The sequence below is a fragment of the Dromaius novaehollandiae genome, chromosome 2 (genome assembly GCF_036370855.1).
Source record: "Dromaius novaehollandiae isolate bDroNov1 chromosome 2, bDroNov1.hap1, whole genome shotgun sequence".
Lineage (NCBI taxonomy): Eukaryota > Metazoa > Chordata > Aves > Casuariiformes > Dromaiidae > Dromaius > Dromaius novaehollandiae.
In genome coordinates this window covers 6,300,667-6,326,624 of record NC_088099.1, presented here as the reverse complement: position 1 = coordinate 6,326,624, position 25,958 = coordinate 6,300,667, and the positions used below count along the sequence as shown (strand labels likewise).

General features: G+C 48.5%; 1 protein-coding gene across 4 annotated transcripts in view; it reads left to right on the top strand.

The window, feature by feature from the left end:
• Positions 1 to 1,032: 1,032 nt before the first annotated feature.
• XIRP1 (xin actin binding repeat containing 1) overlaps positions 1,033 to 25,958 on the top strand; it is a 34,542-nt gene continuing 9,616 nt past the window's right edge. The window contains exons 1-8 of one of the 4 annotated variants that reach the window (XM_064505703.1): positions 1,033 to 1,356; positions 2,720 to 2,856; positions 4,161 to 4,215; positions 5,136 to 5,546; positions 7,173 to 7,254; positions 19,475 to 19,564; positions 23,381 to 23,541; positions 25,104 to 25,157. In XM_064505703.1, coding sequence (XP_064361773.1) covers positions 2,729 to 2,856; positions 4,161 to 4,215; positions 5,136 to 5,546; positions 7,173 to 7,254; positions 19,475 to 19,564; positions 23,381 to 23,541; positions 25,104 to 25,157 — 981 coding nt within the window. In that variant the 5' untranslated portion in view covers positions 1,033 to 1,356; positions 2,720 to 2,728. Of the gene's footprint in view, positions 1,357 to 2,682; positions 2,857 to 4,160; positions 4,216 to 5,135; positions 5,547 to 7,172; positions 7,255 to 19,474; positions 19,565 to 23,380; positions 23,542 to 25,103; positions 25,158 to 25,958 lie in introns of all 4 variants that reach the window. The other 3 variants (XM_064505702.1, XM_064505701.1, XM_064505704.1) reach the window with 3 other exon arrangements.

Here is a 25,958-nt window from a genome sequence, read left to right as displayed (position 1 = left end):
AAGAACTGAATCTTGCTCAGTGGAAACATCCAGAAGGTCATGGACACCCTGGGAGCTCAGGAAAAGAATAAAGGGTTCAAGTCTAGTTCAAATCTGTATATGTACAAAGTCAGGGCTGTGCTCTAGGCTGGTCCTGAGGCACTTCTGTAACGAACATGACTGATAAAATGAGTCTAAGGTATAAAATCACATTCACTTTACCCATAGGATGTAGAATTAAAATCGTTAAAGCCCCTCAGTTGTTTTTCAGGTGCTTGAATAAAAGCTCGACAGTGAGTTTTTCACTTGTTCCGGTAAGATTTGAATCAGGACATGCAGAAATATGAGCTATTATTTTATGAAATAAGAACAGAGACAGGGTCAGTTCATACATCCAGTTCTCTGACTTGCCCTAACTACCTCTCTCCTAGTATCAAAGGTTTCTTGCTTAGCTAAGGCATTTCTGGGTAAATGATTTTCCAGCTTTTGATGTTAAATGCAGCACTTCTTGTTCATTATAAACCACCCTCAGCCAACACAGTATTATCTGCTCTTGTTCAAGCACTGGCTTTGCTGCTTGGTCAACTTTCCAGCATGCACAGGATAAATCCCTGGAAAGAACTTCATAGAAAAACAATTACTGTTAGGAGCGCAAAAGCAGCTCTGTTTTTGGTCATGATGCTTTTTGAGAGGGCTAAGAGGTGACCTTTGTCAAACTTTGACTTTAATCAGACTTAGATTTTACCTAAATTGGATCTCCTCAGACAGTTCTGCCCTTCCTTGCCCATGATAGTGAAGTGTTTAAATTCATTTTCTCTGGACCCTACCTGTCTTAGGCCTGGCCCCCCTTTCATTATTACGTGGCCAAACTCACCAAAAATAAACAGCAAGGCTAACAAATTGTGGGGAAAAAGCAGGGATAACTGGAGTCTCCTGGTCCTCGTGGCTGGCTCTGAGGGGTCAGAAACCCCCACGTACGAGAGAAAGGCAAGGTGACAGGCAAGGAGAGATGGATTCCAGCAGATTTACCCCCAAATCCAAATCCAGCTTTGGATCTAGGTGGCTATGAGTGCCACAGCTGGAATCTGAATCTGCCCCGTGTTTTTGTAGGGAAGAGTGAGACTTTATTAATGGGCAACAGGCTGACAGGAGCCAGGAGGAGGCCTGATCTCTTCTGCTCTGCAGTGCCAGCTCTCAAATTCACACCAGCCCCGTTCACACATCAGCTTTTAATATTTAATTGCAGCTTTGCCAAGGGACTTTGCCTCGTGTCTTGTAAAGAAGGGGGAGAAAAGAAGGAATCAGAAGCATGGTAGTGAAGAGCTCCAAGGAGACTATCAAATGGCAGATCTCGGGTGGAAGAAAGCACTCTAGCACGTAAGTGATTTTACACACAAAACCTCCCAGATCACAGAAAATGGAATGAATTAATATCAGAAAAATCCTGTAAATCCTTAGCAAGTGGGGGATGCTGTGATGATTGTGGGAACCGTTCAGGGTGGGCTGCGAAGACTATTTCAATCTTCCGCTCCTGCTGTATTTAAGAAAAGGGGGAAATAAATGGAAAATCAGGGAACACTTCCCTACCAACAGGCTCATTCTGCTGCAGAGTAAATCCCTGAAGGGCTCTTTGCCTGAAATTGTTTAAGATTAGATATCATCACAAAAATAGGGAATAATCGCTGGACTGTGGGAGGTGGGAGTATGCGAGCTAATAAATCAGCCTCTTTCCTACCATTGCGAGGCTCAACTGAAATGACCTGGAAAATAAAAAGGGAAATTTCTGAAGCAACTAGTAAGAAATACATCTCCCTGCCTCTGATCTTGACTGCAGATATCTTAAAGGCATGAGAGGGGAAGCTGAGATTCATAAAATACTGAATGTCTTCCCCATCTCCCAGAAAATCTGCCCCTCCTGAGTGTATTTGGAACTGGACCTCCTGATGCTGGGGTTGGCAATAGCACGAACATTTAGGCCAGTGGAATAGAAATTCATTACAAAACATATTTTGCAAGTAACATGGCTTTTAAAACATACACACCCAAAACCTAAATACATGCATCTAATAATCCCATAGTTTGCATGCCTATGTCAGTAATTAGAGAGTAATTACAAATAACTTGTAGGTCTGTCTAAATTCAGAAACTGAACCCCAGATGACCTAATGTACTTCCACGTGTCAGATCATTCACTGCAGATCCACTGTCAGGGACTTCTGCTGTGCATTTCTGAAGCCTCAAAAACAAAAACACTTCTGGCAGGAGAGGCCAAGAGGTCATTAATTCTCCAGTTACTGCCTGAATTCAGCGCTGGTTCAGGTCTATGCGACATTAGAAATAAGAGAAAAATTTCATCCTACAATGAACATACAGAACTTTCATCAAATCATTTTTGAATGATTTAAAGCTAGGTCTTCAGGTTCTTTCCCCTTCTCTGTCATAGGGATAGATGAGGAGATTGAAGAGAATAAGCGAAATGATAGTCAAAAGTGAAAAAGACCCAGTTCCTGCATTAGGAGTAATCTCACTTAAATACCATCTTGTTTAACCCCCATTTTGCGTTTTAAAAGTGAGCTTGTTTGATGAGGTTTGCAGATATTTCAGCAAAGACAGAATTTGTTCCAAAGTCCTTCTGCACTCTCCCTGTGAGAGGAGATGCATGCAGTAAATGTTGTCCTTTTCTCCCTGGGTCTTCCCATCCAGCACCTCAACCTTTCCTCTCCTGCTCTGATGACAGCAGACGCAGAACATGGACAAAGCTGAGAAGCTGAGGCCGGCTCAGTCCCTCCCTGCTCTGTGCCATTCCCCACGCAGCCGTGCAGAGCACAGAGCAGTTCCTCTGCGGAAATCTGTGTCTGTCTCTGAACTGGTCGCCAGGTGAGTGGTTAATCTGCAATCGGACCTGGGGGTTTCCAGGGTGGGCTCTTCCCTCTCCCACCTCCGTAACAGATGGATCTCACTCAGATAAGGTCTTTCCCAAGAAAAGCACCCCAGCGTGTCAGGTCTTCAGCTAGAGGCAGGTACTTTTCTGCCATAACTGCCTCTATATTATACATTATTGACGCAGTATTTAGTCATAGTAGACCAATCCTGATTTGAAAGCCAGACCTACCTGACAAAACTACTCAAATGCTATGACACATAGTAAAATTTGCCCTCAAACTTGACAACTGGAGCATTCCCAGGTGGGGAATTAAAGCTTCTAATACAGATAGTGTCTAAGGTGCCACAAGGGAAAACAGCAAATGCTGGACAGAGGAGTTTGTGAGGGGATAAGCGAGACATAGGCTTCTCATCCCCCCCCCGGTTTCTCATCAGCTGCTTCAAACCAAAATACTCTAGGGAGAGTCATATTTCAACCCAAGCCCTTCAAGGGATAATTTCCCTTTCAGTTACAACCCATAACTGAGAGCAGACCGCAACACTGCCAAGAGTGAAACAAATAAGATTAGCAACTGTACCGGCAGTTCATCTCACTTAACATAGAGGTGAAAGAGCAGCTGTCAAGACTGTCTCTTGAACTTCCGCTAGGGACAGCTTGGTTCTGAATATCCTGAACTTAGTCAGTTTTCACTGTAAAAAGTCATCTATCTGACTGGGGTCTTTGGAGAGAGCTGGTGGTGTAACCCCCACAGCAAGGAAGAGAAGGAAGCTGGTTTTTTTCCTTCTGCAGCAGTCTCACTTGTCCCTGCTGTTATGATAAGCAGTCATTGACTTGATAAACCACTCAATATTATGTTCAAGCTACATAAACTAACAACACATCAACCTTCTGGAAAGCCTGACTTCAGATGCAAGCCTGGTATCACCAAATGCAGTAAGAGGCCACTTTCAACCAACACAACCCCCAGCAGATCCTCTGCCCTCCACCACTGGGGAGATGGTGTGCTCCAGAGACATGTCTGCACTGACCGCAGAGCACGGGAGAAGGAGGGGAGGGCTCACATTGGTCCAGTGACACTACCTTGAACTAACCCATTAGATTTAAAGTCAGGTCTCTTTGGAGGATTTTTCACGTCTCTCTCACCCTTAGAGACTGCCTTCGAACTCAGTTGGGCTTGGTATTTTCCAGAGGATAGAGGAAGACAGAAAGAGCCTGTCCACTACGGGGCGGGGGGGGGTGTCTCCTAAATGACCTGGCTAAAAAGGGATTAAGCTGCTCTCTCCTGTCTCCCCTGCAGGTACCAGAGCATCCTGGACTGTGAAAGCAACATGTCGAAGCAAGAACACCCCGAGGTGAGCGCCAAAGGCTCAGATGAGGTGGACAGAGCACATCCCGCCAGCAGAATGCTTCAGTTCTTAGCAATTAGAGACAAAAAAACAGCACTTTTTTTTTCAATTACAGGTGTTGTTGTGAGGATATCTCAGGGCAGGTCAGAATCTGCCCCCCTGTAACATATCCACTCGGACTCACACATAAGAGATGCTCCATAAGGGGATGAAAGCTTCTTTTATAACCTTCAGATTATTCTAGACTGAATAAATAACAGAGGCGGAGCCTTATGCAAGGCCCTCAGAGGTTTAGGACCTGACAGAGGATTTAGTGGTTAGAAAGTGAAGGAAGTATTCAGCTTGAAATGAAGGCACCCAAAGATATTAAGGCACCTAGACATCCACACTGGGCTGACAGATGTGACACTGGGACACCTCTGCCCTGCTGCAGCAGCAGCTGGAGGCTGTGTGGGTTGTCAACACACCTTGTGCACCTCAAATGACACTAAGCACCTACTAAAGGCAACTGTATACCCTAGGGTAAGGAAAACACTTTCCTGTTTCTTTTGATTGTAATGGGACTTAGATACCAAGTTCATGAGTAGATTTAGCTCACAGCTCTGAGTCGAGATGGAAGACAACCAGTGGTCACACTTTCTCTACTCGAAATCTTTCTTACATGACTATGAAGAAATCAGGGAGACACATAGGAAATAGGAAAGACAGAAACTTCTGCCACAGTTCAGAAAGGTCTAGAGTGTATTTAGATCATGTCCCTGAGATTTACTCCAGGGAACATAGATAAGAAAGTGATGGGATCTTTCATCTCTAAGAGTTAAAATAGTAACAGATGTGGTGCTTGCAGTAGAAGTAAAACCATAGTGGATTTCTTACCGTAGTTAGATATGAGCCTATTCTGATGTTTTGTGTTCTTTTTTTTTTAGCTCATGGAGAGAAGACATCTATCACAGGCTAATGTCAATCCAATGGGGAAAAAGTGTGCCTTATCTCAAAACCATCTCAATGATGTGTCCAGGAGCAAGTCAATGGAGGACCTTCCCATGCATAACATCGGCCCAACAAGGAGGAATCTCAGAGGGCTCCTGACCAGCTTTGATATCGCTAAAGCCACTCCAAGGAGTAAGACTTTATCTTTTGCTCCACTCAAGACAGCCTCTCCCAATGGCATCCTGAGGAAGAGGGAAGCTGACACTAGGATCATGACAACAATCCAGCCCCTGAGCAGGGAGAGCAAACCCCGTAAAGATGCATCCTTCCCTTCATCTCTTCAAGGCAGCCAGAGGAAGGCACAATGGAGTCCTGCCACCATCACGTGGAAAGAGTCTGCAGAAAAGGTTAGTGAGTGCTCTTCTTCCAAAGCCCCCCCAAAATCTGTTTTCTTTGGATATCCAGAGTCATCCTTTTAAATAGTTGTGCTTTGTGGTGGTGGTTCACCACGCACCGTTTCCCCTGGGCGTGACAGCAGCCCTGTGTAATGACAACCACGGCTAGGGAAGGAGAGCCAGTTTTAATGGGGACCTGCGTTGTGATACCAGAGCCGCCCATCAGGATAGAGCTTGCTCCTCGGGGTGCGGGAAGGGTGAGTAGGAGAGCCTACCACCAAAAACTCTGGCCCTTTGCACATTACCTCCCTGCGGCGTTGAGGGTACCGCTCTTCCCAAGCAGTTAAAAGCTGGCAGACACATCACCAGGTCTCCAAACACATGCTAGGTCTCCCTTGTGCCAGGTTCTGCAACACCACGGTGTCCAGTGGAATAGGGGTACCACATGCTGTGGTGAATGAAAGACAGACTCGACTCTACTGTTAAATAATAAAACACTGAACGAGATGGAAATGGTGTCAGCTCCTGCAAGCAGCTAATATTGTCTGGAATCAGGCAACATCTACCAGCAAGAACAAATTGATAATGTCATCTGCAGCTTAAACTAGCTTCCAGCCCTGTTAGGCAAACCACACACAACAACACATCTCCTTGACCCGATCCTCTCAATCCAAACATCCTTTTTTCTTTCTGTGCTCTGATATAGTTTATCTCTAATCCCATCCAGCTCTGAGTAATTTAATGCTGTCTGTTATCAGGAGCACAGGTCATATTTTCTACAGACTATTCCTTGCAAAGATGCCTCCTCTGATAGCTGGGAAATGGGGCGGGAGGAATACACTTAGGGTACCCCTGAGGACAGGCACTTAACTGAGGCTGTGTGGCATCTGTCTTGTGAGCCATGAGCAAAAAGGACACCACCTGCAACCGCACACAGGTCTGCGGTCTGCAGCCCTTGTCCTAGCAAACATGACAGGAGAGTGATCCAAGACCCCTGGAGTGGAGGAATTAGTAGAAATGGGCATCTACATGGGAAAAAGACTACAGGGACCTAAATCAAGCAAACAAGAGAGTCCCATGAGGTCATTATCATCAGGAAAATTAATTAGGGGCAAGATCCTGTCTGACATGGCCAGGCCCATCTCACTGCTGTATGGTATTGCTCCAGCGATTACTGCTCCGCAGGAGGGTCCGGTTGCTTCATGGGGGGTGCAGTGAAGGACAGTGTTGATCATTACGCGGCTTGAGAAACTGAAATCACTGTGGGGACTGGTAAAGGGAATAAATGGATAAACCTGACCCAGAAAGAGAAAGCATTGGTGGTGGCCTAAAAATCTTGGGTCATTAGAGAAATTACCACTTCTCTCTGAAAACAGAGGGAGTCCATGCCCAAAGACCTGGGAAGCACTGTGCTTGGAGAGAACACAGCAAAGCCAAGGCTGTGGTTAGGTCTACAGGGAGAAAGGCCAAACCACACCCAATACTTGGAGGCAACATCAGGGCCGTCTTCACCTCTGGAAACTTTCTGATGCAGTTGCCTTCCCCACACTGGGGCTTTACCTGGTTCCTCTCCTCTGTTTATGGGAATTTAGCCGTTTATGGGAATCTAACTGTTTACCTGTTGTCATTCCTGCACAGGAAGGGAAGCTCCCCAGCAGCAGACAGGCAATCACCTCCACGGTGCCAGAGACAGCCTTTGACTCGGCCATGGGCAGAAGCTGTGAGTTGGATTTATTTTGGTTTCTGGCCATCATTGCCACTCTAGTGCCAGCTCTGTAGTGGCAACTGGGAAGGGGCATCTTTGGTCTATGGGGGAAGCTGTATTGTCCACCTAACCTGTAACGGTGAGCAGAGGTTGGTGGAGCAATTCTGGCCCTGTCTGCATGTTCACACAGGTACTCCCAGGGACGGCTGTGCAGGAGTGCGGCTGAGGACAGGGAGTGCAATGAGGAGAGCAGGCAGCCACACACATGCAGCTGTACTCCTTCCAGCCAAAACAGGCTGATCCATCCATCGCACAGGGCTCATAAATCCCAAAGTGGCTCAGGTCTGGGCCACTGATGAGTCCACAGAGCCATATTGATTCTCCCTATGCTATTATTCCAGCATTTAAAAATAGCTCGTATCAAGTACAAGGGCAGAAACACATCCATATTTAGTTTGGGATGAGCAATTTTTCCCTGCACCTCTGTCTTGAGGGTGGGAAAGGAATAGGTTTCTTTGTACCTAGCTAAGGAGTCTGGCTGGACTCCTTTTTGAATTTGGCAGCAGCAGCGTATGAGACACCATCCTTGGCTCCAGATAGGATATGTAAGTGATCCCTAATGATATGATATCATTGGCACTACAGCAGGTCAGGGATATTTCAAGGCAAGAGGCATCTGTGAACAGTGAGATATCCAAGCTAAAGCCTTCCGTGGGAAAGAGTTGAATTTTACCAAAACTGTCTGCCAGGAATGTTTTACAGATTTGGGACAAAAAAGAAAAAACTCTCTTGTAATCTCGTAATGGCTGGATTTGGGACAAGGGGGACCACCCTGCCTGCTTTGGACCTCGATCTGGAATCCAGGGATCCCATATCCAGCTGTCTAGGGTTTCTCTTTTTCCTGTCTATTTCTTCCTTTTCTTTCACACAAGAAAAAAAATCACATGCTGCCTGGAACTGAAACACTGTATTTAATTACACAACTACATGGGAAATAAGTATCTCACATGAGCACATAGAAAAATGAGGGACCTAAAGTTTCCACAAAGTTGATGTTGCTTTTTTTTTAGTATTAAAACATGTGAAGTCACCACACTATCTTGCTAAACGGGGTCACAGTATTAGCTGCCTTGTTCCTTTTATACCTTTAGGAACAATTTTTTTCTGGTTGACGAATGGTGAATCACTGTCTATCTTAGAGCTTTGCACTGTTCTCCAGTCACTGAGTCAAGGGGCTGCAATAGTGAAGACTTCATATCATCTCTGGCACCGCTCCTTCGGTGGGGCTGGACTCCACTTGGTGTGGGGGGCCCTTTTGGGGAGGCAAACGCAGCCAGGAAGGGGCTGGGGACACAACAGCTACCTCTGATGCAAATTCTGGATTTGCTCAGAGACAGGACTTGCAATGCTTCCTGAAGATGTCCAGGAATGAACTGTCCCATAGCTCCTCTGGGACAAGACTTGTCCAGACCTAAACATGAACTATGCCTAGTCATTCATACAGAATTAGAGAGGTATCAGTGCTCCACGTGCCCAGCAGTGAGCAAAACAGGTCTGCTACAGGAGCCTCCTTGCCATCTCCAGGGGACGGTCCCACAGGCCTTCTCCCAAGGCACAGCCGATACAGTGACCTGGGATGGGGAAGGCAGTGTGCGCTGGATGCTTTGAAGCCACACGTTGTTATGAAGTGAAGCACAGAGGACATTTCTCAGGCTGTAGTTTGGGCCTCAGTGGTACGGAGGACAACAGCTTGGCAGCGCTTCACACAGCTCTGCTTTCTGGCATTTGGCTTATCAGCAGATGCCTGTCCGTGGAACGGTTCACTGCTGAATAATGACACGTGAAGTCAAAGCATCAGCTGCTGTACCTCTTCCCAGGCGTGGCTTAGTCACCTCCAGGACACCGAGGGAGTCCTGAGCATTGCTCGGAGGGGGAGGCTGGCTACACCCCTTCAGAAAGCTCATTTTGCCAGGCAGCTAAACCATCACCCGCCAGGCAACATCCCCGGCCACACCGAGAACCCCAGATGATCCCGAGGAAGCTGTCATGAAGGACGTCACTGATTAAAAGGGTCCAAGAGCTCACACAGCTCACACACACGTATACGCTTCTGCATGTATGTATTAATATAGCTCCATTATTCAGTGCTTTCAGCTGAAGGGCACACGAGGATGTTACCTCAGTGCCGTGCAGAGATGAAACGGGAGTCTGACGTGACTGCAAATTACAGGGCTGCCTCCAAAATGCATTTAACTCCCTCCTCCCCTTCCCCCTCACTGCTCTGCATTCATTTGAAACTCTACCCACGGGGATTTTCCGAAGCCCGGAGAGGAGAGACGGCGAAGGAGAGCACAGAAACAACCCGCTGCCTCTCTTTCGCGGTCGGCTCCCCTGTCCCCGGTGTGCGGAGAGCCGCATTTGCTTGCCAGGCTCGCTCGGCAGGGCAGGGCCGGCCTCCCCTGCTTGCTGCAGCGCCCGCCGCTTCGCCTGCGCGGGGCGCGGTGCCATCTCGCGACAACGAAGCCGTGTCCCTTCAGTCCCCACCCCGATCTCCCTCCCCACACTGCCGTACAGCAGCGCCAGATGCCGTGTCTCCGGCCCGGGGACGGAGGGAGGTGGTCACCCCGGTGTCCCCGCAGCCCGGGGCCTGGCAGCCAGCACCCGGGGAGCCCCCTTGATTTAAGGGACAAGTCCCAGGTGGCTCTGAGCACTTGCAGTGATACAGGCTCCTGCGGTTAGACATCACTCTCAAAAGCTCGTTTCCCTTTCAGCAGTGACTTTGTGTGAGCGTGACAAGAGGGAATTGAACACTGGGTCTCCTGTAACGAGCTAATCCATCCAGCTCTCAGCGGTTCATGCCTCCCCGCTTCAGCCAGGAAGAAAACTTGGGGTTTTAAAGATGGGATCCGTCTGCCCCCCCCCCCCACCAAAGCACCCTGTTTCCCAGAAAAAAGGGGCAAAAACAAGCCAGCAGCAGCCTCCTCCCCCTTGCACCTTCTCCAGCCTCTTGTGGCAGCCATTTGGGGGTCCAGGGGTCACAAGCAGTTTTATGGGCTGCTCTGGGAAGGTGTAAAGGTTCCCAGCCCTGCCGTTCCCTCGCAGTCACCGAGGGCAGGACCAGCGCCTCTCTCCCATCACGTGGGACCCATCACCCTCCGCGCACTCCCAGCCCTGCCCTGCCTGCACGATGATGAGCAATTACAGGCAGCAGCAATCAAAACAGATAAATTAGTCCCGTTGTTTGGCTTTTCCCGAAAGTCCTAGTTTCTGCGTGCATAACAGAGACCTCTCGTCTGATCTAACCTAAGCGTCTTTCCCCTGCTGAGCTCTTGTTGTCTTCTTTCCTCGGCACCTGGGAGGTGTCAGCCCGGTCTCGGGTGGGGGCACAGAGCTGTGCTCCACTACAGAGACTTGCATCCCTTGGGCTGCTTATTTCTCCCTGCACGTTCCTTCTCCCTGTCACACTCCTGGCGCTTCTCAGAAAGACTCAATGCCCCATTGATTTTTTCAGGCCTTTTCCTGCTTTCTAATAAGTTGCCGTCTTTTAGACAGGAGGAAAAAAACACCTCCCTGGGGGCTCTGTAGACCTGTCAGGTAGCTCAGATCTCGCACGCTGGCGTGGGGGTGCTCCTGGGGAAATTGAGGGGCTGAGGCAGGAGCTTGCAAGACGCTGACAGGAGCACGCAGGGAAGGCAGAGCCCAGAGCAGGATCAGGACCTCCACAAAGGGCAAGGGAGATGGACAGGCAGAAAGAGAGGTAACATGAGTATGAATACATGACACAGATCACCACTCCTGTGCATGTATGCTGTAAGGCATAGCTAGACAAACAGACGGACAAATATGCATTGCAGATGAAGAGAGAGATCCACATGGATGGCTGGATGTGCCCTGTGCATTCCTGCTAGGCACGCACATGCCCCGAGGACACCATATGCATGCCCACTGGGAGCTGCTTACTGCACTGATGTGCACCGCCCTTCACCTCCTGCCTCCATGTCCTTCCACCCCTGAGAAATAAATAAGACCTGCTCCGCTGTGCATTGCTCCCTGCCTGCTGCTGTGTTGGCCGACTCTCCCGTGCCACCCCGTTCATGAACAACCCGGCTACCTGAGTGGGTGCATATGACAACGCTTGCCATTCCCAGCCCTCTGACTCACAGCTTGGCTGGCAGTCAAGGACCTGTCTATCATCTGCCTAACAACATCGCTCGCTTTCCCGCACTCCGTCGGCTGGATGTGCTCAGCATGGGGCGCTTCGGGCTGTGCCTCTTTGACTGCTAGCGGTGCCTTTCTTGCAGCTGACACTTACACCTTGTACGGTCTCCTCCTCGGCATGCAGTAGTAGCAAGAGCAGCTGCATCTTTTTTTCCTATGGATGGTTAAATTCCAGCCCATTCTAATTCAGCTCTTTTCTCTGATCCTCAAGTATTGAAAGAAGCAACAACAAAAAAAAGAGACTATTTCAGAGGGAGGGGTGATAGTCTTCCTGGATGCGGGGCTTAGCAGAGACTCTCATCTCAGTGGGGGGCCAGTAATTCACTGCCTGGCAGGGTATCTACAAGAACCAGGCTGTTATGGTGGGGAGGGGCTGGGCCCTTTCAGGAGGCTTGGTGAAAGCAGATGGTCCTCTAGAGCTGGACATGATGTGATGTGACACGATGCCATTCAATGTATGCAGGATGTGATGTGATTTTGGAGTGGAAACCTCCTTGTGGCATGTGGAACTGCAGCCCCACTGACATGCAGCGTCCTCTCCAGGGAGTGACGCCTGGAGACCTGCAGGGAAGGCAGGAGGATCCCTGTGGCCCTCCCTAACACCCTCCGTAAATCTTTCACAATAGCATTCAGAGGGAGGGAACCAAGAAACACAAAATCTCCAACTGGAAAATTGGCACCTGTGAGTTGCTTGGCCCTCCGGAGCAAAGAGCAAAGAGCACAGAGCTCCTTTGGGAACCAGGATCTCTCTCCACCTCCTCAGCGCAACGCTGCTGAGATCTTCATGTGACCGGGGTGCCAACGAGTCCAGCCGAAACAAAGGCCTCCCCACGCTAGGTGCCATGCAAACACGTGGAAGAGAGGCAGAAAGAGCTTAGGGTGGATGAAGGAAGTACCCTCATCCCCCCAATACTGATGGTGCATCGGGGCATGGGAAGGCTAAGGTGGCTTCTGTGCTATTACATAAAGCAGATATGTCTGGTTCAGCGTGTCTCTTTGCAGCTAAACTCTCTGCCCCTCAGCTGCAGTGTGGATACTGGGAATAGGCCCACGTTGTCTGGCACTGGGAATGGCCAGTTTTGGGTGCTGTGGTGCATGCGTGTTGCCTGGCAGTGTGCAAGCAGGATGGGACTGAACATGGGTCTCTTGCCATTGCCACTGTGTTTCCTGATCCTAAGCACCTCCAAATGAATGCTGTATCTCAGGCAATGTTGGCTTCTGTATTTACTCTTCTGGTACTGACACAAACTCACATCTCCTTCCATTATCCCATAGCGGTATCCATAGTGGTTTACTCAAGCCTAAGCTACTCAAGCCTAAAGGTGTCTGAAATGTAAATCAAAGAGAGAGCAATAGAATCTGATTCAGACTGGGTTCTCCTGCTCTCAAGCCCAATGGCTATTCCAGCCTTATAAAGATGTTAAAATAAAATGACTGTTAAAATAAGCCCCAATTCTACGAGCCATTGGCTAGGGCTGTATTTGTAAATTAGCAGGGGCAGGACAGGGTCGCAAGCACTGGCACACAGTTGTGCAAGCCATTAAATTTCTAAAAATAGCATCCATTGCCCAGCTGAGCTTTGAGGATACCAAGAGCCGTCTGGGACTCAGCGCTTTATTATTATCCCCCCTCCAAACACCGGCTAAAGCAGCTCCCTGCAGTGCTGCACCATTAACGGAGGGAAGGAGTGCAAGGAAGGAGGCGATTCCTACCTGGTCGCAGCTCGCTCACAGGTTGTGCTGCCGGACAGCAAGTCTAGTGGTGCTCCTGCCTTAGTGAGGGAAATAACAGCTGCTGTGGGTATTCACCCAAAGAGCCTTTTTCCAAAAATGAAAGGCAAATGTGCAAATATACATATATGGGTGTAAAAATCTATAAAACAAATGAACAAGAAATGTTTTTTTAATGACAGAAACTCCTAGCTTTACGATTTAGCATCATGAAGCAAGTAGCTCGTTTGTCCTTCTTTTTACACATATTTCATTTTGCTTTCTATTTCCTAAACCTACATGTTCTAAAACACTTGAACTGGAAAAGAAATAAGGAACCAGAACATGTAACTAATACCTGCCACATTCCCAGGTTTTCTCCTAAAACTTTGGCTATGGTGGGAGCCAAAGGGAGCCAAGCGGTGGTCACAGCCTAAGGACATGACAGTGAGTCAGGGAAATGCCGCTCCACCTTACGCCATTGCTTGGAAGCATCCCCTGTCCTATACCAAATTACAGAAGGGGTATTTTGAATGAATAAGTTCTGAAAATAAGCCAGGCCCCGAGACTTTCCCCACCACTGTGTAGGATTGCGAGAACTCATGATTGACTCAGCCTGATGGGATAGCAGCTACACTCTTCCCTAAAAATAGACCGTGTGGTTCATCCTCTCAACATAGCCCAGCGCTCGGTGATAAAACCAGCTGTCCGAGACCACTGGGAGCCAGTGAACAGGATCGAGGGGAGGACAGTGGAGCAGGGCTCCCCACAGGATACACTACAGGCTGCTTGGCCCTGAGGTTCACATAGATTTCCATTGGGACTGCCTACGGTGCGACACAGCTATCAGGACTACTGAGACCTCTCTGTAAGTAGCTTTGGGGTAGGTTAGCATGGGGTGAAGTGTTGCATGAACATGAACCTTGAACTGATGTTAAAATACAGGGCAAATGAGGACGCTTGGTGTCTTGTACCATAAAAGAGGCATTTGCAGCTTGTGGAAAGCAGTGTATTTTGTTGGCCCAGAGCTTGGTAAATTCCAGTCTGTGCTACAGAAGATACTTTCTCTCTGCACCATGGGTTGTGGCTTCTGTCTAGTTGAGCACTGTTGTCTCGGGTGTTTGGGCACGTTCAAAGCAGGCACAGAGCTTTGTACGTGGGTGATTTTTCCCTGCCCCAAAACATTCAAGTTTCTAGCTTTGAGACTTAAATTCATGGGGCCAGATCCTCAGCTTCTACTCTCTCTCCCCCAAGTGCTGTGAGCTACTGAGACTCTGTGGCCAGGAACAGGGTAGAGGGTCTAAGCCAGACAGACACTATGGGGGCAAAAGGGAAACTTCTTCCAGATCAAAACCAGTGTCAGGACTGGTCACAACACAGCAGACAATGAAATGGGGACTCTTCAGAGGGAAATGTCCCTTGTTCCTTCTTACGTCCCTAGGGACTAGGAGGCAGGCTAGGATTTGTTCAGGAATTTCTTCTCTCCTGGGTCAAGGGAAAAGTGAGAAATGTGTTTGGGTCCCTGAGTATCGTCCATGCACTCTGCTCTGGGGGGGAAACAGAGCCCCTGCCCAAGGCAAGGGGAGGAAAATTGCTCAGGACTACTGATGCTCGCTCACTGAAACCCTTTTGCCATTTCTACGCACTTGTCTAGCCCCATAAAGGCCTTCAGGAGGGCCAAGAGGTCTGCCAGCTTAACAGCATTAAAATGGCCGTACCTCTTCCTATTTCCGTTCACGTATGGAAAGCTGGATCCAAAAACCTGCACAGGTCTGTAAGGTCAAGCAGAAATCTGTGTCTCATACCTGATTACCTGTTTGCTGAAGCCATTTAGCTCTAAGGTCTGCATCAAGGCCCAGAGGCCCCACGGGCCACTGAGAGCCACGACACCAGGTCGATCTCCTGATTCTGCCACTGCCCCAGTGCAAGCGCCTGACCCCAAAAGCCTGAGCTGAAAACAGGATTCTTCTGCTCATGTATTCAGTGGTTGCTAGTGTTTCCTTCTGAGACACACGTTCTGCTGATCGCTGTAAGAACAACAGCGCTCCTGTGACTTCTCCCACTTCCCTCCCCTTCTTTAATTTTCACCCAAATTTTTTCTGGAAAAATATCTGAAGTAACTTCAGATTTTTATTAGAAAAAAGGGATATGCGGGGAAAGAGGTGGAGCTGGTCCCTCAGGTACAGATGCCACTTCATGAGAAGAGGCAAAATATGAAAACCCTTGATCTTGCCAGGCAAAGTTGTAGATAATCCATTAGTGGCAATTAAAGGATCCAGCAAGGGTGGAAATGCCTAGGACACACATTCATGCCAGTTGGAATCATTTTATTTCTGGAACAAGATCCTCTCTAGTCCTTTTCTGAAAAGTTTTGGGTTTACATGCAAACCCATGCTAATGTCACGAGGCAGATGCAGTTCAAGGGCTGTTTGGCCCTTGAATAGACTCATCATGTCACAGGATGCAGGGGCCTCCTTCACGGGAAACTGGACTAAGATGCCCTAACCCTGTTGTCAAGGAGGATAAAAATACTTCTGCACTGGCAAAAAACCTGTGTCTGGGTCTGAACACGGTAGCAGACATTTTTGCATGAAGTGCTGTACAAAACGGTATTTTATTCTTTTGAAGTCAGCCATTTCTCTCCTCCCCCATATTCTCGGTGGCAGTTTGCCTCATTTAGAAACAAACGGAAAAGCTGGGGGAACTCAGTCTCTACAAGTGGGTTAGGGTTTTCTCTTTGAAAAACACTGCTTTTTTTTTTCCTCTGGCTGTGGCTGTTTCTTCTAAAAGAGTATTAATACTTTTTGTCTGTAAATGGCAAAGAGTTGACAACAGATTGAAAACTTCATGATAAGAGCAGAAAACAAGGGCAAGGTCTCAACAGTTCCTCAGAGATCCTTCAAATGTGGTGCGGATGCAGACCCCCATTTAGTGCAGCTCCCCCCTTGACTCCTGCAAATGCCACAGAGTGGTAAAAAAAAGATGAAAAATCCATGTTGCAGCCCTGCTGCTGGCTTTCCTCGCTCCTTTTCCCGCTGGCTTTCCTCCTTGTCCCGGCCATGCACAGGACATGCAGTCAGCGATGCTTGCAACGTTCATGCCTGCGCCGACATTCCCAAGGTATCACTCCGTGGTGGTCAGAGAGGACTTCCCTTAAAAGGCTTGGTATTCCCGGCACGCCAAAAAGCCCTCTCCCCAGGAGAGGTTATTTCGGTGGACAGCTCTGTGTTGCTTTTTCTAGTTTTTTTTAAGGGGTGGGGGAAGCCGCTATCGCAAAGTGTCGCCGAGCGCTTGGCTGGGTCTGCAGGGTCTGAGATGGTCGACAGGAGCAGGTAGAGCACCCGGGGCTGCAGCAGCCTGGGGCTAAAACTACGACCCGCATTCAGGGCTGGGTGAAACTGAGAAGCGGAGCAACAGGAACAGTTCTCATTATACGGCAAGCACATGTGTTTATCGCTATTTCAGTGAAAACTCCCTGTATAAATAATAGATAAAGAGTTACTGGACGTTACGAGAACAGTGGCAGCATGAGCAGTGTGATACAGGATCCCTAGTGTGTCGGAGAGCAGCGCTAGGCTCCAAGATCCCCAGTTGCATGCTGCCTGTGGGAACAATTTATTAAACATCCACTCAGCATTTATTAACCCGTCGCAGACTGCAGGGAGAAATGGAGAAAGAGGCAGATCTGAGCTGGCAGTGGAGGCTCTGTCCAACTTGTCTAGTCTCTTCATATTCCAAAAGTCGGGGAGCTGACTTGGGTGATGCTTAAGGTCCTCTCCAAGGAGAGACGACCACACACCAGCTGGCCCACTCAGGAAGGCCGTCCTCAACCAGCAATGCCACCGGCAGCTGTCGCTTGGTGAAGCTTCTTGGCATTTTTTTGTGTACCAGGAATAGTGCCTTGCACATTCCTGGATTTTTGCAAAGTCCAAAAATAGCCCTGAACTGCCTCGGGGCAGATACTCGTCTCTGCCTGTGGCTCAGTATTCCTGAGTCTCCTCTGAAGCTGTTTAAAGTACCTGGGGATGGTGACGTTCCCCTGTACAGGAAAGTCCAGCTGACCCTAAGTAGCCAAAAAAGTTTGAAGAAGTGGCTAAAAATCATGAACTGTCAGTTTACAGGTGCCGGAAATTGTAAAGCAATTTTATTTTAGAAGTCAAGTGCTGGAAAGGAGACAATCTCCAGATTTTCAAATGTGACTCTAAACACATGTAAAATGTTAATTGTTTGGCTAGAATTTAGTAAACAATCGCTAAAGTATGAAACAATATTTTAAATCTCATTTCCTCTTCACCACAGCTGCTCTTTGGTTGCATTATTTTATTTTACTTATTTGCTTAGCACCTTCCTCTGGTTCTGGCACTGTTCTTTGCAGACAGTTTCCCATTCTCAAATTCATATGTTAGCTCTAAGTGTCAGAGCTGTTCACATAATTGCAACATATGGCTTGCAGACTCTGCAAAATCTTTCTTTAAGCAGTCGAAAAGAGAGTGGTTTATTTTTTTTTTGATGTGCATTAGTCATTTTATTTATGATCTGTACGAGAGATGTCCCCCAGCTCCAAATCAGGGATCTATTGTACTAGACATTGCCCAAACTTATTGGAAAGGACAAAATCTATTCGTGGAAGTTTGGAATCAGAAAAAAAGTGTTATCGATGTGTACCATTTTTGTTAGAAATCTGACTATAATCAGCAGTATTCTTAAACCTGATGTGGTTAGCTGAATTTGTGAAAATTTCATTTTTTGACTTTTAAAAGTTTTTTCCTACCTATGCAATTATATAAAAAAAGAGATTGGGACCAAAATGGTCAAAAAGCCGATTACTTTTTTTAAAAAGATTAAAAAGGGTGTTTATCATTGCCACTCTCCCACATACCTGGCCAATCCCTGGAAAGAAAAGCTTAAATTTCAGATCCTCATTGCCCTTCATGGAACTGGAAATGAGAGAAAACACTGTGGTTTGCAAGCAGAGCCCAGTGTGATCCAGGAGCCAGGGAGCACCAGTGAGAACCAGGGCTCTTCAGAGCATCGCTGGTCCTCACGCTTTCCTGGAGGCAGCCCAAGACCCAGCAGATGCTCCCTGCCACCACCTCCTCCACTCTTATCCCCCCTGCTTGGGAAATTTTGGCATTTTAACGTGTCCTGGAACCTCAAGAGCAGGTCACAAGGCCAGAGAGAAGTGGAAACGCCCTCCCATCCCCAAACCCTCACCTGCACCCCGCACTCCCGAGGCCATCGCTGCGCACGCACCCACCGGCACCGCTCACCCCGGGCAGTCTCCGAGCATCCCCTCCCGCTGGTGGGACCTCTCCGGCAGCAGTTCCCGGGGGCTGCCCTGGCCCACCGGTGCGCGGGTGGAGGGTGCAGAGACTTCAACCTTTCCCCGCTGACTGAGCACTGCCAACGGGCTGCCGGATTAAGCAGCAGCGCTGATTTCTCAGCCAGCTTTTATGAGCGCTTACCCACCCGTGCAAATCCCCCCAGCCCAGCCACACCAGCAGCGCCGGCATTCAGGAGCCCCTTTTGGCGGGGGGCGAAGCCAGGGGAGGACAGTGTTGGTGTGATTTGGCACACGCGGGTTACGCAGAGGGAGGAGGATGGGGACATCCCTAAAGCAGAGGACCCTGTGGGTAACGACCGTCTGACTCAGGGTAGCTCACGACCCACCCCAAGCAGGAGGGAATAGCTGAAATGCCCCAGATGCCTGGGAAGACGCCAGCTCGGAGCGCCACAACCCCGAAAAAGCAGAAATATTTCCATGTCAGTCTGCCTCCATCCTTTCTCAGCCTCGTTCGCCCAGCAGCTGTTAGGCTGAGGGTTGGGATATCTAAAAGCAGGATAAGCAAAGGGTTGGAAAACAGAGTTTCTACCAGGCCTCCCATAATTTCCTCCCCTAATTTCCCCAGGGCTAGGAAGCACTGGGACCTGGGTCCCTTTGCTCCCAGTGACCTTTGGGTGTTGGGCATCGGGACCTGCAGTGGCCGAGCGGTGGCACGGCCAGGGGTGTTGAACGCATCACACATCTGTGCCCTGCGGCACAGGGCATGCAAGGCCCTGGCACCGCTTGCACCGCTGGATTTTTCCTTTCCCTCTTGCCCGTGCGGCCCCGTGCAAGCCCGGTTCCCACCACGCAGCCCCCTTTTCACGGGACGTCTGGAGCGGGGCGCGCGCGGCGGCACAAAGGGCTTTGCTCAGCAGCTGTGTTTGCTCAGGGCGGCTGATTTTGGGAGCAAAGCCGATGACATGTGGTTGGCCGGGCGGCCCGGGGAGTTTGGTGCTGAGCTTGCAGCTTCCTTTTTTAATAGGTGACTCAGTCGCTCGGCAGCTCACTGGGGTTGGTGGTGGGAGCCGGTCTACCAAAGAGGGCCAGAAGCAGAAGTGGTGGACACCAACAGGTGGGTAATATTGTTTCTCAGTGGGATATAGAGGTTTAAATAGAAAGCAAATCGAGCCAGAGCTGCCTGTTATTGGAGAGATGGGGTTTTCTTGGGGGAAGGAGGGAGGAAGAGTTTTGTTAGTGATTTGTTTCCCGCTTGCTGGGATTTGGTTGTTGGATGTAAAACAGTTATGGTTCAAAAGAAAGAGACCTGTAACATTATCATCAGCAGGAGACAGCGCAGTTGAGTGATTTATGGGCAGTAGCAGCAGAGGAAGTGACTGAATTTCTAGATGAATATTTAAGAGCCTCTTCCCCCTTATTGCCCTTCCTTCCCCCCTTCTTCCTCCCCTGTCGGGAACGATTAGTGAATACAAATGAATATGGTGAGTGACTTTCCCCCACTGCGAGTTTTCCAGTTTGATGTTATGCAGATTTTCAAGCTCGGGGTTCCCAGAGAGTCCTGCATTTTAGCAAGTGAAAATCTCTGAGCAGCAAATCTGGGCACAAGCTTGGCGATGAGAAAACATGAGGGATCACTTATTCCACTGCACAAGGAAGACCCCAAACTCTGTGGGGCGGATGCACAATGCTATAAAATCAGGACATTTCTGCTCACCAGGAGGAGATTATGGAGCTGTTCTGGCCCCAAGAGTGCCTTGGGGTTTCTTTTCTTTTTCTTTCCTTTTCTCTCTTTTTGGGCTTAACAGGCTCCTGAGCAACCCATGCCATCACTCCACACCCTCTTTTCCTAAAAAGGGTCCCCACAAATCACAGCCCTCCCTGCTCACCCAGGATTGCAGCCGCTGGGGCAGAGAGGCTGTAAACCGACCCTGAGCTGCAAGTACATGCGACCAGGCAGCAACTAAAGAAACACCGACAGCTGCTCCAACAGACAGGCCTAAATTTGCAGCCCCTCACATGAAACGCACAGATTGATCTGACGCCAGATCCTGGCACAAATGGCGGTTTCCCTGTTGAAGCCCAGCAGGGAGGATCCTCTCCCATATTTTTCACTAGGATGAAGGTGCCATCAGGCCCCGGTGCCAGCCTCTGGAGGGGACAGAAGGAGGAAGCGTTAAGGGACTGTATTTTTCCATTTTTGCTCATGAGGATGCTTTAATGGCTGGAGTATTGGGTTTTGTGCTCCCTGGGGCATCAAACTGCATTGTGCGGGATGCATTACTCATCATGTAACAAATACCAAACATCCCGGCAGACCATTTCATCTCATCAGGGCAGAGAAGTGGCTCAGATTGGGTCTCTGTGCCCTCAGTCTCATCTATAACAGATCGGACAATAACACCCTTAGCCTAGTCTGCAAAATGCCCTTTGGTTTTGCTTCAGCATCCTCAGCCAGGAAGTTCCCCGCCTGCCCCATCTCCCTCCCGGGGCTGCCTTTGCAGCGGTGCTCCATGCTCACAGCTCTTGAGATGTTTCAGGTGCTGCCTGGGTGCCCTTAGCTGCAAATGTGCTACAGCCTGGCTTTCTCCTTAGCAGAATGAACTGTTGTTGTTTTGCTCTTATCTATAATTAGCAATTCAGAGGGTGGCAGCAGCCCGTTTCATCAGGCAGAGCCGGGTGGAAGGGCCAGGCTTCCTGCGAGTGCCAGGGCAGCCCCTGGCCTGGCTGGCTCGAGCAGCCCCTATCTGCGGCAGGCAATTTTGTGGGAAGTGATAAGCAAGCACAGGGCTTTGCACAGCCCACGTGCTGCAAAAAAATGCCAAAAAGGAAAAAAAAAGAAAACAAACAAAGTCAGTGATAAGGGGAAGGCTTCAGCAAAAGCCTTGTGTCTAATTATATCCATCATTAAAACAGAAGTCCTGTGGCCTTTCATCCGCTTGAGCTAGAGGGTGAAGGAATAGTCAGCTCTGATGTTGTGCTATTTTCCACTGCGTTGACTGGAGATCTTCATGCGACTGCGTTATTCGCTCTTGGCTGGAGGGGACCATTAAATGCCACCAGCCTGGCTCTGGGACAAGAGGCTGCCTTTTCTCAGTGCTCAGCACTGAAGCAGTTAAGCACAGCTATGCTCATGTCAGCCAGCACTGCCATCCCTGCATTGCTGCAGAATGCTCCCGTGTCCTAGAGGTAGTTTTTAAGACAGAGGGGGGGTTTTGAGTGTCACCACCCTGCATGCTACCATGCCATTGCCAGGGTTTTATGTTTGTTTTCCCAACCAGAAAGGCTAGAAACTTGTGCTTGGTTTTCCCTGTGCTTTAAACCTAGCTAGGATGCCTCTGCCCCATTGCTCTTACTGGGAGGCTTAGCAAAACCCCACTGCCTTGCTACGTTCTGGTTTCCAGCCTGAGACTGCCTTTTGCCTGTTTAATAGGCATTTCAACAATATAGCATAAAATAGAGATTCCCTCACAAGATTTTCCAATGGCCTCTTCAAAGATCTCTACAGCTAATTTGGCGCATACTTCAATGCTGTTTATGGCCACAATAAGGAATTACCATGAAATACTAGGAATTACCAAGGTACCTTCATTGCCAAAGAGTTGACATTCCCTTTTTTCCCCACATCCACCCTCATGTCTCTCTACAACAGAAGGACCCCTTCGAATGTGGGCGATGAACCTCCAAACGAAGGGAGAAGCCTTCTCCAGCAGGTAGTGGTTTTGTGTTAGCAAGTATCAACACTGGCTCCTATGAAAGTGGTTGTCTCGGTGACGCCTTGCCTCTTTCCTCCCAATTTCCAGGGTGGCATTCATCTCAAAAAGCCAGGCATCTGGTCAAAGTGTGTGCACTCATGAACAGAGTAGGGAAAGACTGATATAATGAGAGGGTGATTTATATCCCAAACTGAAGCCAGGGAGAGAAATCCCACCCTTACCTGGCAACTTACAGAAAATAAGCATTAAGGGAGTCATCTTCTGCTTCCTCCCCTCATATCCTAGTGACCTCTGCCAGACTTGGTCAGCTAAATCTGCATTGCTTCCAGCTGTGTCCGCAGGTGTCCAGCCTCAGTTTTGAGTTAAAATGCCTGGGCATCTGTAGAAGCAGCTGGTACCAAGGACAAACGAAAGCATGGGATTTGGCACCTTTCAGTAACATGCTGGCCAGTCTCTGACACTTTCACAGGGGTCCCTCTGCTCTTATCTCTATGTCTTTTTGTTGGTGGTGTTAGCTAGGACGTTCATCCTTAGGATCCCGAGGGAACTAGTGTTGCACTTGAAGCACCAGCTCCGGGAATGACATTATTAGATGACATTAGCTGCCGTTGCTTTAAAATAAAGACAAAATAAAGCTCCTTTAGTATGTCAGAGCAAAGCTTGAAAATCTGAACTTAAGGGCTTAAAACCCAAAAAACAGAAGAATCATAAATTTGTTGTTTATAAAATCTCGTGATTTGGGGGGCTGAGATTTGAGGGCAGAGGATGTTAGAATTGCCGCACTGCTTTCAATGTGCACATATTTAAAAAGTACATCAGCCCGTCCCTGCCTGTGCAAAGGCTGGATTTGCGGGTAGAGAGCCTATTGTTCAAATAGAAAGCACCACAAATACCACACTAAGTCCGAATGCAGCAATGCGAGTCTGCAGATAAAAGGAGATCCTTCTCGTGTTTTTACAGCAGTAACAGAGAAATGACAACCCTGGCTAACCAGGGCGACTAAGACATTTCATATAGGCACAAAGCTCTGTACATGCCAGTGGGGGCCAAGATGGAGGCATCCTGCTCACACCTAGCAGAGTAACACAAAAAAAAAGAAAAAAAATCGGTGTGCAAACGGCAGAGGCGCTTGGCAAAGCCGTCGATGAGCAACATGCCTTGCTTATGCTCGAGGTCCTCGGCACATATCTCACCACGCGCGCCTGTCTCTGTTTCAGATGAGAAGACGCGGTTGTCTTTAGACGTAGCAGACGACACTAGCCGCATACTGCACCGAGGCCGAGGGAGGTCCTCTGCGCCCTCCGTGAAGGAGCTCTCGGCTCTCTATCTCTCCCAGGCAGCTGCTGCTGCTGCTCCCGCCAACAGCCCCCCGCGGCCCGTAAGTACCCCTGCTTCTCATTCCTCCCTCGCGCCCGTTGCCGGCAGCGTCCCAGTGACGCCCTGTCCCAGCCAGCCGCCCTCGGAGGGGGTGAGAGAGCGGCTGGCTTGGCAAATCTGGGGGAACACGGTTTTCCAAGAAATGCCGGCTTTTTTTCTTGCTAGCTGCAAACATCACATAAGTGTTATCAGAGGTTACATGCTGCATGTACACATATTCACATATATGCACATATACATATATATACACATGCACACACGCATGCATTCACACCCCACACTCACATCCATGCAGGACGTACAGCCACACGTCCGTCTCCATGCTGTATCCGTTCAAACACACACACACGGATGTGCGCCTGTATTTGTCACACCCCAGCGTAGGTCTTCCACTGCACCCTCCCGCTGTTCCTCCTTTTACATGCAGATCCCCTGACCCGGGGGGTGGATTTATAACCTCTTCACTGCCACGTGGCAGCAATGTGTGCTGCTGCCGTGCTCCCCTCCCAAGAAATCCCGTGCTCAAGCAATGGGTAAATCAACCTCCTGCCCCATTTGCTCTGATCTACATGTATTCCGGTAAGCAACGCTGATCCAGGAGGCTTCAAAGAAGCAAGAGGACTTCAGGGCCAGAGATACAAAAAAACAGCTGGTGGATCCAACACAGGAGGTTGGAAGGAGATTTGATCTTGGCTGAGCAAGCACCTGTGACGCCCTTCGTTTTCATCGAGAGCTGGAGTTTCCGAGCACTTCTTGGCCTGGGGCCCTAATCAGATTATAGGAAATAAACCACCTGGCTGGAAGGGGCTGATCGCTGCGATTTCGCAAGGGTTCGTCTTTCCACCCTATGACTGGGTGGCTGCAGCCAGCAAATGCCTGGTCACCGCGGGGCTGCATGTGCTGGGTTGTGCCTACCTGCCTACAGAGCAGGTTCAGACACCGCTAAAAGCTGCACTTTTGCCCCACGGTCCGTGCTCACGCTGGGCTTGTTTCAGCCCCAGGCTGGGAAAGGCCAACACCCTCCTGCTGAGCAGTGCGCAGTGGGCGATATTACTTGACGAGAAATGTTTCTTCACCAGAATCTGTGTCGGCCGAAACTTTTTAATTAATATGCATTGCAGTAAGTTGTTCTGTCTGGGAAAGAAAAATGGGAGTCTAAGGAAAAAAAAAAGAAAATTAACTTCGAAACAATTTGTCATTGAGGTTAGCTCTTAAAATTCATAATGCAACCACAAATGCAAATCAACTTTATTTTAAGTTACTTAAGCATAAACAAAAGTACAAGCAAAATCAAATTTAAGAGAAATCAGTACTTTTTTGTTTTTCCCTCAAACCTACACAAATGTGTTTGGGCTTTCTCTTTGTTGACTGAGACTTTTGGAAAAAAAAGAAATCTGATTAACCTGCAACAAGATTGTTTTTCCTAACTTTACAGAACTGTCAGTGAACCAAAACATACTCACCCATAATGGTTTTCAGCTGTCTATAATAGACACATACATATACGAATATCAGATGTGTCTGCCTATGCACTTTGATGTCATTTCTCTGTGTCTTTTGCAGAGCACTGTAAAGGACAGCTCCATTCACTCTCCTGACAGCCAGAGAACAGGCAAGGTAAGAAATGTTAAAGATATGCACTGTTATCTAACCAAATATTTGTGGACTGTGGTGGAGTGTGATTTAAATACCCACACAAGACAGCGAGTAGTGCTTTCGTACCCAATATAGCTATCAGCTGCTCCGTTGCCCTTCCCCGCGTTTAGACGTTCTTCACAGACTCGGTATAAGCTTATTTTTAAAAAAGTGCATTCAAAGTATTTTGGCTTATACGAAAGCTCTGCATTTTACACTCACTGCAAAATATGCTGATTTTGATATTCTGGAGTTTTTTACTAATGTTCGATACTTATTTTTAGACAGAACAATCTGTATGTAACAGAGTGAAATAACATTGTGCACCATTGCTTTGAGCAACAACTAATAATATTGCAGGCATAACTCTGCAGGTGTAACTCTGAAGGCACGCAAAGGGTCACCAGGTCTATTTGCTGAAAGAAAAGTTACCACGATTACAGTCTTTCTTGGATAATGATTATAGACGTTAACTACCTTCCCTTTGGAAAAATACCAATCCAGTGGAGCTCACAGGTATTCAGTTCAGCAATTGGCTATTCAACACTCAAACTTTCCAAGCTAAGGGGAAAAATTCAGAAAATGAGGCCCAAAGGTAGGCTAAACAGCCACAGTCCTACCCTTTTCACTTGCTTATCAACACCGCTGAGAAAGTGAGAGCTGGATTAAGTCTGAGTGAGCCTGAGCAGGTCACACTTCTGCTGGCCCCCAGCTATGTGTGTTACTCCAGTCTTGCTTTCTCCTCCTAACAGAGCACATCAGAATTTGGCCTGCTAATCCAGC